At 41.5% G+C, this 12,824-nt stretch overlaps 2 protein-coding genes across 2 annotated transcripts; one reads left to right on the top strand and one right to left on the bottom strand.

Annotated features, from left to right (window-relative positions):
• The first annotated feature begins 2,522 nt into the window (after positions 1-2,522).
• On the top strand, positions 2,523-4,015 carry LOC130138956 (uncharacterized). Its single transcript, XM_056314734.1, has 3 exons — positions 2,523-2,714; positions 3,070-3,369; positions 4,007-4,015. The coding sequence occupies exons 1-3, from the start codon at positions 2,523-2,525 to the stop codon at positions 4,013-4,015; spliced, it is 501 nt and encodes a 166-aa protein (XP_056170709.1).
• Positions 4,016-11,452: 7,437 nt separating this feature from the next.
• Positions 11,453-12,487, bottom strand: LOC115667486 (uncharacterized). The gene has a single exon (XM_030589057.2). It carries the CDS (start codon positions 12,485-12,487, stop codon positions 11,453-11,455), a length of 1,035 nt encoding a protein of 344 aa, XP_030444917.2.
• Positions 12,488-12,824: the final 337 nt, after the last annotated feature.

Genomic DNA, 12,824 nt, shown 5'->3' with positions numbered 1-12,824 from the left:
TAGACCAACAGAACGGAAGATGTTCCATAATGATGATCGAATATTCTATGATCGCTTTCATTTTGTGAATATCTCTGGATCCTTTTGTTATGATACCATATTGCCATTGCAAAAAAAAAAAAAAACGGAATATGTTCATACCTTCATTTCACTAATAGCATATATACATAAGAGTGCGAAACGTAGAAAAGAGAAATACGGCACGTATAAATCAGCCTATCCACTATGAAAACGAATAATCTAAGTTTAGCATTAAAAGATCCACAGATATTCACAAATTCGAAAGTGATCGTGGAATGATTGTGGCATATCTTTCGTTAATTTTCATCGCCTACTCCCAGACATCATCAGCATATTTCGGTGGGTCGGGAACAGCATGCTGCCACTATATATTATAAGATTAATGTGATCCACAGGAGGTAAAAATAGATAGAAAGTGCCCTTTTTTCCTTCCTCGCGGCACATCAAATCGGTTGTCACTTCGAAAGGCTTTATTGCCACGTCAAGATTTTGGGTCAAATGAATTGTTTCAGTATTTTAATGCCCTTTTGTGGTCGTAAGGAATGGTCCATTTAGCATTAGCAAGCAATCATCAAAACTTTTGCCGTTTCTGTTGGCATTATCCCTTCTAATATATTTAATCAATCGTGCTAATTTTAGGGGTAATCGAGGTGGTCTATCTTTTCTCGAGCACATCTGAAGTCGGGCAATTATTTAATCGAAAGTGGCATTATCTTCATCCTGTCGGAGGGAGAGAGAGAGGGAGAGTTGAGTGTACAGAGAGAGAGTATATTATGCACATCTGATTGGATAACACGTACGTAATGTATGCTATTATTGTATCGTATCATTAGCATTAGGCAAAAAATTCTCAATCCGATGCCATGCTCTCTTCGGCACTTCAAGAGATCTCATTTGTTGATAAAATTCTTTATGTTTATAGATCGACAATTGAGATATATTGAGGTGTTGAAACGATTTTACAATAGGAGATCCATATCCATTGAAATGAGCATATGCATTTTCGGTGAAAATTAATTCTTATATAATCTCCGATGTATCAAAAGATAATCCCTTGCTAAAAATAGATATATTTAGCTTTCACCAGAACCGTGTATTTCTAGTTATCAATATATGTATATAATGAGCTTTATTATTTATTACCAGAGATTTTTTCAAAGTTGTTTCTAGCATGTCTGACTCGATAACTTTTTATTATTTCCTTTTTACTCAATCTAAGTCATGCAGCGTATCCACTTTGACTTTTTTTATCCTAAACACTTCAACTTTTCACAATACACAAATATTGACATGTATATCCACACACACACACACACACACACACACACACACACACACACATATATATATATATATATATATATATATATATATATTCCATAATCATATTGGAAGTTTGATTACTTTAAATTTTGCCGAGAAAGCAAAAATGTGCTTTTTACTGCTAAACTTAATTCTAAACAAACAAGCCTGAATGATTAAGGTAAAACAACAGAGAGCACAGTATTTCATAAAAATACCCAATTCCCATCTAATCGAATTAGAAAAGTAGCTTTCCTTCAAGTTAATTTACTATGTTTCTCTCTCGGAGCAAAATTAAAGAATGGTCGGGTTAAACTTTCTAGTTTTCAAAAGTTAGAAGATTACACGTAAGTTGTCCCTAAACTGTTATCACGTTGTAATAGCTATCTTCCTTCGGGCACATGAGTGAAAGTTTACAACCATACGCACCAGTACTTCCAATAGCTTGTTCTTAGTCTTACAGACAACATTTGGAACTTGAAAGATGAAACAGCTGCTCTTTACAATCCTTCAACTAGCTACAGCCGTTTGGGGACGGCAACAGTTTCTCGCGAACTAGAGAAGGAAAAACAAGGATTAATCCCCACGAGTTGCATGAGAGCTAGGGTTTGTGGGGCACGATTTGCTCTAGAACTCTGTGCATGCATTTTACAGTACTCTACTAGGGGCTGAAGAGTTAGATGCCCATTATATAATAGAGTGTTATTTAATAGAGTGCTTAGGCTTTAATAAAGATCCGTATCCAGCAGAATCTAAGACAATGAAATCAGCTGAGAAAAAGAAAGTGTGTGATGGATGGTGACCTCATTTTGTTTTTGCTAGGCGATAGGTGGTAGAATTGGTAGGACAGTAGCCGTAGTGTACACGTGCAATATTACATCCAACCTTCAATGATGCCCCTGAACTTAATCTACATGATGAACCGAGTTCCTGACTTTCTGGAAAGTGTTCTAGGTTTTACATTATGGACTCATTAAGTCCTGATAAGTGTCTATAGGATTATTTCAGTCATTAAGAGCTCGAATGATAACCATTTTGTTCCAAAAATCAATTTTTTGCCAGAAATTTCTATTTCTGGACCATGGACGAGTTTTTGAGCCAAAATACGCGTTTGATAACAATACAAAATTTTTGTTTCTAAAATAAAAATTCGTTTGATAACAACACAAAATTTCTCCTTCCCAAGCGGCCGGCGGACGATGACGAGAGGTGGCCGGCGTTGGGCGGCGGTGGAGGACGGCGGGCGGAGGTGGGAGGTGGCCGGCTGCGGAGGACGACGACAAGAGGGGGGCGGCGGCAAGAGGTGGCTGGTGTTGGGCGGTGGCGAGAGGCGGGCAACTGCAAAGGATGGCAGGAGGCTGCTGGCAGGTAGGGGTGAGCACGGTTCTAGGGTAGAACCGAGAACCGAAGAACCGGACCCGGCGGGTCCAGTTCGGTTCCCGGTTCCAAGGTGATAGGTTCCGGTTCCCGGTTCCAAATTTTTAGGAACCGCCGGTTCCGGTTCCGGTTCCCGGTTCCGATTCCTAGGAACCGGAACCGGAGAACCGGAACCGGTTTACTTTACCCTCTAAAAACCCTAACTTTTGTTTGTTTCTTGTTTCTTCCCCTTATTTCTCCTCGCTCAGTCCTCCTCCAGTCTGCTCTCTCTCGCACTCCCCACACCCACGACTCCACGAGCTTGCCTCTCCTCTCTCCGTTTGGCGTCGCCTCGGCTTTTCCTCTGTCTTCATCAACCACACCCAGTAGAGGAGCTCCGCGCGCGGCGTCGGCATTTCAGAGGCGGGCTACGGTGGCGCGCGGCAGCAGTTGGGCGGCGGCAGCAAAACAGGGGGCAGCGGCAACGGGAATAGGAGGGTGGTCGACGACGATGACGATTCGGACGTCGAGATGCTGAGCATCTCGAGCGGGGACGAGGATTCTGCTAAGGATCGCGCGGGTTCGAGGGCTAGAGGTGGCGCGAGTGGTGGTTCGAGGCCCGGGAGGGACGACGACAGAGCGTGGGATGGCGAAGAACCTGATTGCTGGAGGCGCGTGGACGAAGACGAGGTGAGTTCGAGATGGTAAACCTGAGGAGAAAGGGAGAAGTTTCAGAGAACGACAAGAATGAGGGATGGAGGAGGGTCTTCCATGTCCGCTTAGGTTCCAGGGTATGTCCGAGTCAACGTCTCTCTCTCTTCGCAAAACCCTTGTTAGTTTTCATCACTGTTACGCACTTGCATAGTCTGAACTTCATGTGCTGCGTTAAGGGGAGAAGAAGAAGAGAGATTGATTGTTGAAGCTCGATCGAGGGAGAAAGAGAAATAGAAAGGATCGTCTTTGGGTGTGGAAATATTACCTTTTCTTGTTTTTTCGTTGACCCTTTTTCTTATCATTGTCGTTGTGATCGATAGAGAGTAGCGAGAACAAGAAAGATGGTGTTGGTTTTGGGGATCTGCACATACCGCACAAGGCGCCTGATCTGCCCTTTAAAGTTCAAGTCCATGCTCGTCCCTGGCAAGATCCAGCACATCATCTGCAGCGGCAATTTATGCATCGAAGTGGGTCCCTTTATCCTTCTCTTGTTGTTGTTGTTGATTGAATTCCCTGACTCATTTGCGATCGTGATCTTGTTTGGATTTCTTTTAGCAATTCCGCGTTGCTCGGTCGATGTTGTCTTTGTTTTCTTTTTCGTTTTTGGCTGCAGCTCTCATGAGGTGATGTAGCGATGGTATTTTTTGATTCATTTTTGTTTTTGTTTGATGTCATTTTAGTCTATGCCATCTAGCATATTGTGGGGATTTTTTGTTTTGGTAGGGGAGTTGGGGGTTACAAGCATTGTTCTGTTGGTGATTTTTCCTTTCCTTATTTTTGGCCTCACTTATGGGGCTTTCCTTGCGGCTCATGGATGCAGTTGAAAGTTTTGTTTGAATCACTAGATTGGTGTATTCTTGGCACTCGGCGGTTCAGCCTTTTTTCTGAGAGAGGAGGCTTTTAGATTGCTGACCTTAAGTGCCTCATTGTGCAATTACCGGTTGTCTCGCAAATTTCTTTGATTTGTGGAAATTGACAATGTTCTTCGTCACTTTTGCTATGAAGTAGCTGTGTCAAGATTTCTTGCTTGTGTTGCAAATGACAGTTCACTTACATGCGAGTTGCAAGTAGAGCTCTGTTAGGCATGCTAAATGATAGGAATGTGTCTTATCTGTCATATCCTCCATTGTTTCCACTGAATTCTAATAAAATAACACTTTGGAAAGAATGGTCTTAGGTGCTGCCTGCAGTATGAAGGATTCTTGCGTTTATTTTTGTTTTGTTTAATTCAAAACGAAATTAAAAAAAGAACCTGTTGGAACCTGGAACCGACCCTGGAACCTATGACAGGGTAGGTTCTAGGTTCCACGTTTCGACGGGTAGGTTCCAGGTTCCTCTTTTTGAGGAACCTGTACCCGAGGGTAGGTTCCAGGTTCCAGGCGGAACCTACCCGGAACCTGGAACCGCTCACCCCTACTGGCAGGCGAAGGACGGCAAGAGGCAGCTGGCGGGTGATGGTGGCCTACAGTGGAGGCGGCCAGCGGCTGATGGTGGCCGACAGTGGAGGCTCCCGGCATTAGGCGATAGAGGAAGGCAGATGGTAGGAGACTACGGCGGGAGGTGGCCGGCGGCGAAGGACGACGACCGGCGGCGATGGCGGGAGGTGACCGGCAGCGACGACGGGCAGTGGGTGGGCTATCGGCTAGTAGTGATGGTAAGCGATGAAAAGAGTTTTTATTTCTCATTTTTGTTCTAGAAATAGAAAAGTATAAAATTTTTACTTTTGATTTATGTTCCAAACCTATTTCTGGAATGAAAATTTGTTCCATAAATAGAAAAATTAAAGTGTGTTACTGTCGCGACCAAAAATTTCTCTCGGGCTAATGGATTATTAAGTCTAAGCTTAACTCGAGCCCTCCCAAGCCCTACCAATTCGCAACTTAGGATTTAAGTTTTTAACATGCAAAAGTTTTCATGCTTGGAGTCGCCACTAATCTATTTGTGGTAGGTTGATTAGAAACCTAAATAAAACATAGGGAGATATGTTTTATTCCTACGAACCAGAGATTCTAAGCTCGGGGACTTGATTACGCTAGATCTAATCTAACGCCCTTTCGGTACCTTTACTTTTCAAAAAATGTTTATGCATGCGGTCTGGATCCATTTTAACTTAGTCACTAACATGTGAGGTGATCATGCGGGTGCGCAAACCACCAAAGTAACACTCAATAATCAATAAATTGCAAGATCGGGAGAATTACTTACCTCGAAGCAACGTAAGCATCTGCGTTGTTAGCTAGAAAATCACATCAACAATCCTAATATGATTTCTAATTAACAAGTAGTTCACTCAATATTTTTTTAGGATTTTCACTTATTTAAATGAAAGCTAACCTATATGTAATGACGTGCAAAAATTAACATGCGATTAATGCAGCCTAACATGCAAACTATATGTCATGCGACGACGTGACCTAATTCTAATGACGGAAAAATGATTTATTTTTGGTATTTTCAAATGAAATTCGGAATTAAAAATTACTCAAATTAACATGCAATCTATCCTAGAGAAAATGATTTGATCTATCCTAAAGTGATTCTTTTTTTTGGGATTTTTATTAAAATTCGAAATTATTAAATATCCTAAATAATCCACTAAGATTAAAACAATTTCTAATTTAAATCTAACTAACAATTTTTTAAGATTTTCTTTATTTAAAAGGAAAACAATCAAACAAAAATACCAATCACATTCAAACAATCCACGCAATCCGCAAGATTCTTCAAATTCAGATAAGGCAAAGAAATCAAGCTAACGGTCATATCTATAGGGTTATAGATATCGACAGAAAGTTGATTGTTTAAATTTGGAAAGCAAATTAAATCTATTATCGTATCCAAGTGATTATGGACAAGATAACGATTTTCCGTATCGCCGCGTATCGTACCTTAGGGATAAGGTCGGATAGTCGTTCAGATACGTTGCCAAATTAGGAATGATTCCTAATTTTGGGTATTTTCAAATATTGCGGATATCACAAAATTACCCTAAGATATCTAGCTATCCACCAAAATATTCACGAAATATTCAAACACCCGAAAACTAGGAAATTAAATATTTAAGAGAAATATTCGGATAATCTTACCTAATTGGCGGATAATTCCAAATTTGAACTCGGATCGAACTCGGGCTTGCAGATCGGGATGGTGGCTAGTGGACCGGCAGCGGTAGCGATTCTCGGACGTGGATAGCGATGCACGACGGTAGTGCTCGGTCGTAAAGGGACAACCTACGGCGTGGACTTCTCGGACTACAACTTGTGACGCTGCTCGTAGAGGCAGTAGGCAGGACTCACGGTTTGGGATGCTTGGTTCAAGATGCGTCTTAGAGCTCAGCCAACCTACGAAACAGAAACGATGATAGCGGACAACCGAAAAAATGCAATGTCGTCACGTAATCAAGTGGCCAACATGCAGCGAGACAAAGCGAGGCCCAAGAGCAGCAATAGGTCGCCGTGGAGTAGCACCTAGGTGCGAACAGGCGATGCAAGGACTCGGCGTTGCAGGGTGAGAGCGTTATCGTCGTGGTGCGCGGAAGGCGTCGGCAGGAGCGTTGCCGGATCAACAGCGGGGAATAACCACGTCGTCGTCGAGGCGGGAAAACGGCAACGCGATCGATAAACGTCGCAGGGCTCACTTACGAGGCGTCCGGGATGCCTGCTGCGTCGAACGATGGCTGGGGCGTCGAGGAAAGCTGCAAAACGTCTGGAATTTGGGCAAAGGACGCGGCTTGCCCGGGAGGAGAAAGAGAGAAAGAACCAATTTTTCTTTGACCTTTGACCGTCTAGGCTCCCCGAAAGCACTCTTTGGGGTTTCGCATATGGAAGATGACCGAAACTATCTCCCCTTTTGCGTTTTCTCCTTTGGCTTCTCTATGAGTGCAGAACGTGGAGAGCTTTTGCTCTCCACCTTGACCCTCGTGAGTTGAGCCTTAGGCAGAAAGAACAAAAGCCATATCTCTCTCTCTCGCTCCTTGCTCTTGCGTCTCACGATGTGGCCGAGTATGTAAGTGGTATCCCCCCCCCTTTTTGTGAACCCTTAATGAATATTTATAGGTAAAGTGTAGGGTTTTTTTGCTTGCAATTATTTCCTACTTCGATTCAAAGAAGATATTGCAATATATGATATTATCAAATCAATTTGTTCAATTTAAATCACGATAATATCCAAACTAATATTTTTCAACTCGACATTTTCCAATGAAAATTTCTGCTCTTACAATGTTCATGGGCTTGGCCAAGAAATTTTTTTGAACGCGGGCTTAGTCCAATTTCATTAAGTTCGAGCCGTTCACTCGAGTCCATTCACCGCCGGTCCGGTAAATATCCAAACTATATGGGCCTATTAATGAAATGCTCCTAATATCTATATGCAATTTAACGAATATTTTTGCTAGGTGTCGGGATCGACTCCTAATTTTCCTATGCAATATGTACCTAAATGGATCGCCAAAATTTAGGTGTCAACAGCTGCCCCTCTTTGAAGGGGAGCTCGAAGAGGTTTCATTCAAAGATAAAATGATACCTAAAATTTGACTATGCAAATGCAATGAGAAAAATTAATCTTTTTGTCGAGTAAATGGGATCTCAATGAGCCCACACCCATTTTCTAATATGATATGAAAATGCAAATGCAAAAATAGAAAACATACCTGCATTTACTTACCTGAAGATTTGGAAAAGCAAAATTGGGGTATGGATCAGCTTTCGAAACCCGCCAAGTATCTGGAATTCCCAATAGTATTTGAAAGCTCGAAAATTCCCTTCGGATTTTCAGAGAAGATGCTTGAGATGAGATGGGCTCGAAAATTCCCTTCGGATTTTCGATGAAAGGTATCGAATAATTCCCTTCGGACTTTCAAGAAAAATTCCTGAAACTTCAATCAGATACTTGAATGCGCTCGATGATTCCCTTCGGATCTTTGAGAAGATATCTGAAACTGCAATCAGATATGATTAATAGGATCGAAAACTCCCTTCGGATTTTCGGAAATGATATCTGAAACTTCAATCGAGATACTTGAATGGGCTCGATGATTCCCTTCGGATCTTCGAGAAGATATCTGGCTTGCAATCGAGATATGATTAATAGGATCGAAAACTCCCTTTGGATTTTCGGAAATAATACCTGAAACTTCAATCGGTATTTGAATGGGTTCGATGATTCCCTTCGGATCTTCGAAAAGATATCTGGCAAACCGCAATCGAGATATGATTAATAGAATCGAAAATTCCCTTCGGATTTTCGGAAATGATAACTGAAACTTCAATCAGATATTTGAATGTTGAAAAATATTTAAACAAATTCGAAGCTTCAGATAGCAACTCAAGCGTCAGGAACTCTTCAGTCTTCGAGGAAACATTACCTGTCGGACATGACTAGAGCAAAAACACATATTCATTCATAAAAGAGATTAGCAATCACGGCTACTCTAGAACACACATTTCAAAATTCATTAATTCAATTGAGGTTTATGCATGATGGTTTTACCATATTTGCATAACCAAATTTCCACTAGGGAGAATTATCATTAAGACAATTTTCACTTATAACGTGGATTTCTTAAGAATGCTAAATGAGAGACTTTCAGTTAAAAAGGGCTTTCACTCACTCTCATTCAGAAGGGCTATTTTATGAGAATCACTCCATCTCACCATCATCATGTTGATAAGGGTCCGAGTATTCTCGCAAGCGGTACAACCTTACCAATCTGAGAGGTCTTTGTCAGGAACGTGGTGTCGGTTTAGTCAATGGCTTAACAAAGGAGACTCTTCGAGTCGGGGCTATTGAAAGAAAATACTCTGCAATCATCTTCGGGTTTACAAGTCAAGAACCCTGCAAAATGAGATAAAAATAGACTTGCTCGCACTTCTTCGAGCTAAGCTTATAAACATCTGAATTCTACGTTAATTCAAGTGCCCTAATCCGAAGAGACTTTGCAAGGGACGTAACGTAGGCTAGGTTCATGGTTCAAGAAACGAAAGTATATATCAGGCTAAGAAATGTGTATAAGGGTGAGAGTTGGTGATCATCTAGGCATAATCACCGGTTTTCTTCTTTGCCTTGAAGAATTGTCTTCTTGATAGATGTACTATCAGTCTTGAGTTCACCACTTGATTCCTTCGAGACTTGTAAGACCACTGATCCACTGGGATTCATGACTTTGACATGTCATATCTTGACATTTTTTCTCTAAAGTTCTTCCCTTTTTTTTTCGACTTTTCTTTTTTCATGGGCATGGCCTTGCTTTTACCTGGCACACTGCTTTTTTATGCCCCTTAGCTTTCATTTTTTTTTTTTAAACTTTTGACACACACTGTCTACAATGCATACATTAGCCAACCACACTTTGGCTTATTTTGACCGAATGACTAACATTTGGACTCTCAGGGTCTTCGTCTTCTATTGGCACTCCGGATATGTTGCATGGACAATGATGGCTTTTACCTTGCCCCAGTGTGGGGGATGATCACCAACTGGATTTTTATGAAATGAAATTGCAGGCTCAAGTGGGCTAAGCAATGGATAAAGTGTGTAGGATAGAGAAAGAACCGCTCTTCATCATTCTAAGGCACTTGAATTAATGTTTGAGTTCATTTGCAATAGCAACACTTGAAGATTGATGCAAGTGTGAGTAAGAAAATTTCTATCCATTTTTCTTACCTTACGATGTCGACTTACCTCCAGTTTACCCCGATGTGGGGTGGTTCTTGACAGGGGTAATTTGAAAAAACTTCTCCAAGTGTTTGGGCTCAAAGTGGTGAAACAATGGATAACTTGTAGTATTTGGGATAGAGAAATGAACCGCCTCTCGTCATTTCGGTAGTCGTACCTTTCGCGAGATAACCCTTTACCTTATGAACATGCAATTTTTCCACTCATCCCACAAGTGTATGAATAGGGGAAGGTGTATAAGATGTGGCTTGCCTTTCATCATCCCAACATATATCATTTAGCATACTCAAGCAATTCCACATCATTCATTGAATTGTCCATCTTGACAAATTTCAACATAAAATTGATGAGTCAAATAGGTAAACTTACCAAGCAAAATTTCTTTTCCTTGAAAGATATGATCATTTCACAAGCTTATCAAGTTCAAGCACAAAAAGTTTGTAACTTCCGAACATATTTATCATACTAAAAAATCTCATCATAAGCATGAAAAATATGGCATTGAGCATTCAAAATAAATGGTTCCTGCAAAAAGTGTGAGAACATCAACACAGAGAGACATTTTTGGAATGGGAGCCCTTTGATTGCCCCTATTTAGAAGGAATGGACACATGAATGCTCCATCGTTGCTTTTGCCCCTGCACAAGAGAACGTGCATGAATAGGATTCTATGTAACGCAAAATGAGACTTAGTAAATTTCGATTGTCCAAGGAATTATCTCAATGGCCGCTACAGGAGTCTGTCATGCCCCCGATTTGTCATCTCCTTTTCTGGCTTTCCAGATATAGCACCAAACCAAATCAAGTTATGATTCATTGCCCCCAGATAAGTCTTTGCAAGCTCACTTTCCTTCGAAGGCTTTGTTAGCTCTCAATTGGACCAATGGGTTCATCATCATTGAACTGGATGTGTCATTTTCTTATCACAACAAGCTAGAGTATTATGCTCTGAGACATGAGGTAAATGAGTCAGACGAACAAACAGGGTTTATTTGATGCATGATTTGGAAAAAGGTTTTTTTTTTTTATAAAAACAATGAAATGCTTTTTATTTTCGGAAAGTCTTTTTTTTGGAGGGAGCATGAGAAAACCCAGCCCTCAGAATTTCTCCTTGGATGATATTTTCTTTTCATGGTTGGATATCATCACCGGGCTAGTTTAATATACTTTAACATGTCCTCAAAATGAAAACAAACTTGTAATTTCATTGAATAGAATCAAATGAATTACATTATTGGAAGGGAAATGCAAATAATCAATGCCCTACGAATCAAAACATAAACATGAATTGAAATCCTAGAAAGCAGGAAATCCTAGAAAATACTTGAAATCCTAGAAAGCATGAAAGACTCCTTCGCAGAGGAGTATAAAAACAGAAATTTCTCTACTCAATAACAGCATCCGTGCTTCCAGCATGGTTGGGTAGAGGGTTCCGCTGGACATTTGGTTGATCACTGCGGAAAGAGAATGCCTTTGTGTCCAAGAGGTCTTGAATTCTATGCTTCAGTACGTAACAATCATCAGTAGAATGACCGACCTCCCCCATATGATACTCACACTTCTTAGAGGAGTCATAACTAGAGAACCGCTCGGGGTTCGGGCGTTTCGGCTCACTTGAAAGCAAAATTTTCTTTTGGAGAACAGGCAGAACTTTGGATAACGGCCCAGGCAGAGGCGTGAAGTTCCTTTTAGTACCTTGTTGCCGACTAGTGAATTGGCGTCCACCTTGTTGTTTGCCAACAGACTGTATTGTCGAGGCAGTGTCACGGCTTTGTTGAGAGTAAGCTACATTCACTTCAGGTGTCGGTTCCTTATCCTTCTTGAGGGTGAACTTCTTAGCAGAGGTAGCCTGCTCAGTGGCCCAACCATCGCGCAGAGCGATCTCAATGCGTTCTCCCACTGGTATCAACTCAGCTAAAGAATTGAAATTAGAACCCAACATTCGATTACGAAACTCGAACGGTAAAGTCTTCATGAAGGTATCAAGCATCTCCTTCTCAGTCAACTCGGGGGTAATTTGCACAGCTAGAGCTCTCCACCTAGTAGCATAGGCCTTGAAGGTCTCGGTCTTTTTCTTCTCAGTGCGAATCAAATCCTCACGTGACGGGGCCACGTCAATATTGAATTTGTATTGACGAATGAAAGCATCAGACAAATCCTCCCATGTCTTGAGCGAATGAATCTTTTTCAAAACGAACCATTGTAAGGGGGGTCCGGTTAAGCTATCTTGGAAAGTGTGGATCATGAGTGGCACATTATCAGCATACGGCGCCATCCTCGTCGTGTAGTATTGTAAATGGACCTTAGGACAGGAAAGGCCATCGAACTTATTAAACTCAGGCGCCTTGAACTTCTTAGGGACTTGAACCTTGACAATGTGAGCAAGACCTCGTGAGAATTGATCATCAAAACCTTGCATTTGCCGGAATTTTTCTTCAAGCTTATCAATACGCTCAGCCTCATCACTCTTTGATGGCTTAGAAGATGCATCGCCCCCATCTGTAATGATCGGACGAGCTTTGTCAGTTAAAGTTGCACCATTCTCGGTCGAGGAAGTGCCAATGGCAACAGTTTTTCCCTTATCTTTTGACTCAACAGGAGGAGAGTCATCGGGCGTACAATCTCTACGCTCGGTTGAGTGGGTGCGGACGGTGTGGAAATGCTTGTCTCAGAGAGAAGTAACTTGTTTGGTGAGATTCTCGAGCACATTCAGGACTTGCTTCATCTCGGTTTCAAGGACAGCCACACGAGTCTGT

The sequence above is a fragment of the Syzygium oleosum genome, unplaced genomic scaffold (assembly GCF_021117445.2).
Source record: "Syzygium oleosum isolate NSW1041296 unplaced genomic scaffold, Sole_v2.1 Sole_v2.09, whole genome shotgun sequence".
NCBI classification, from domain to species: Eukaryota; Viridiplantae; Streptophyta; class Magnoliopsida; order Myrtales; family Myrtaceae; genus Syzygium; species Syzygium oleosum.
This window is presented reverse-complemented; position numbering and strand designations above follow the sequence as displayed.

Excerpts from the sequence above, each read along its gene's own strand:
- LOC130138956 (XM_056314734.1), top strand. The coding sequence starts at position 2,523 with ATGACGAGAGGTGGCCGGCGTTGGGCGGCGGTGGAGGACGGCGGGCGG. Across the intron at positions 2,715-3,069 it reads GGGGTGAGCACGGTTCTAGG|AGGAGCTCCGCGCGCGGCGT; the intron begins GTAGAACCGAGA and ends CACACCCAGTAG.
- LOC115667486 (XM_030589057.2), bottom strand. The coding sequence starts at position 12,487 with ATGCAAGGTTTTGATGATCAATTCTCACGAGGTCTTGCTCACATTGTC.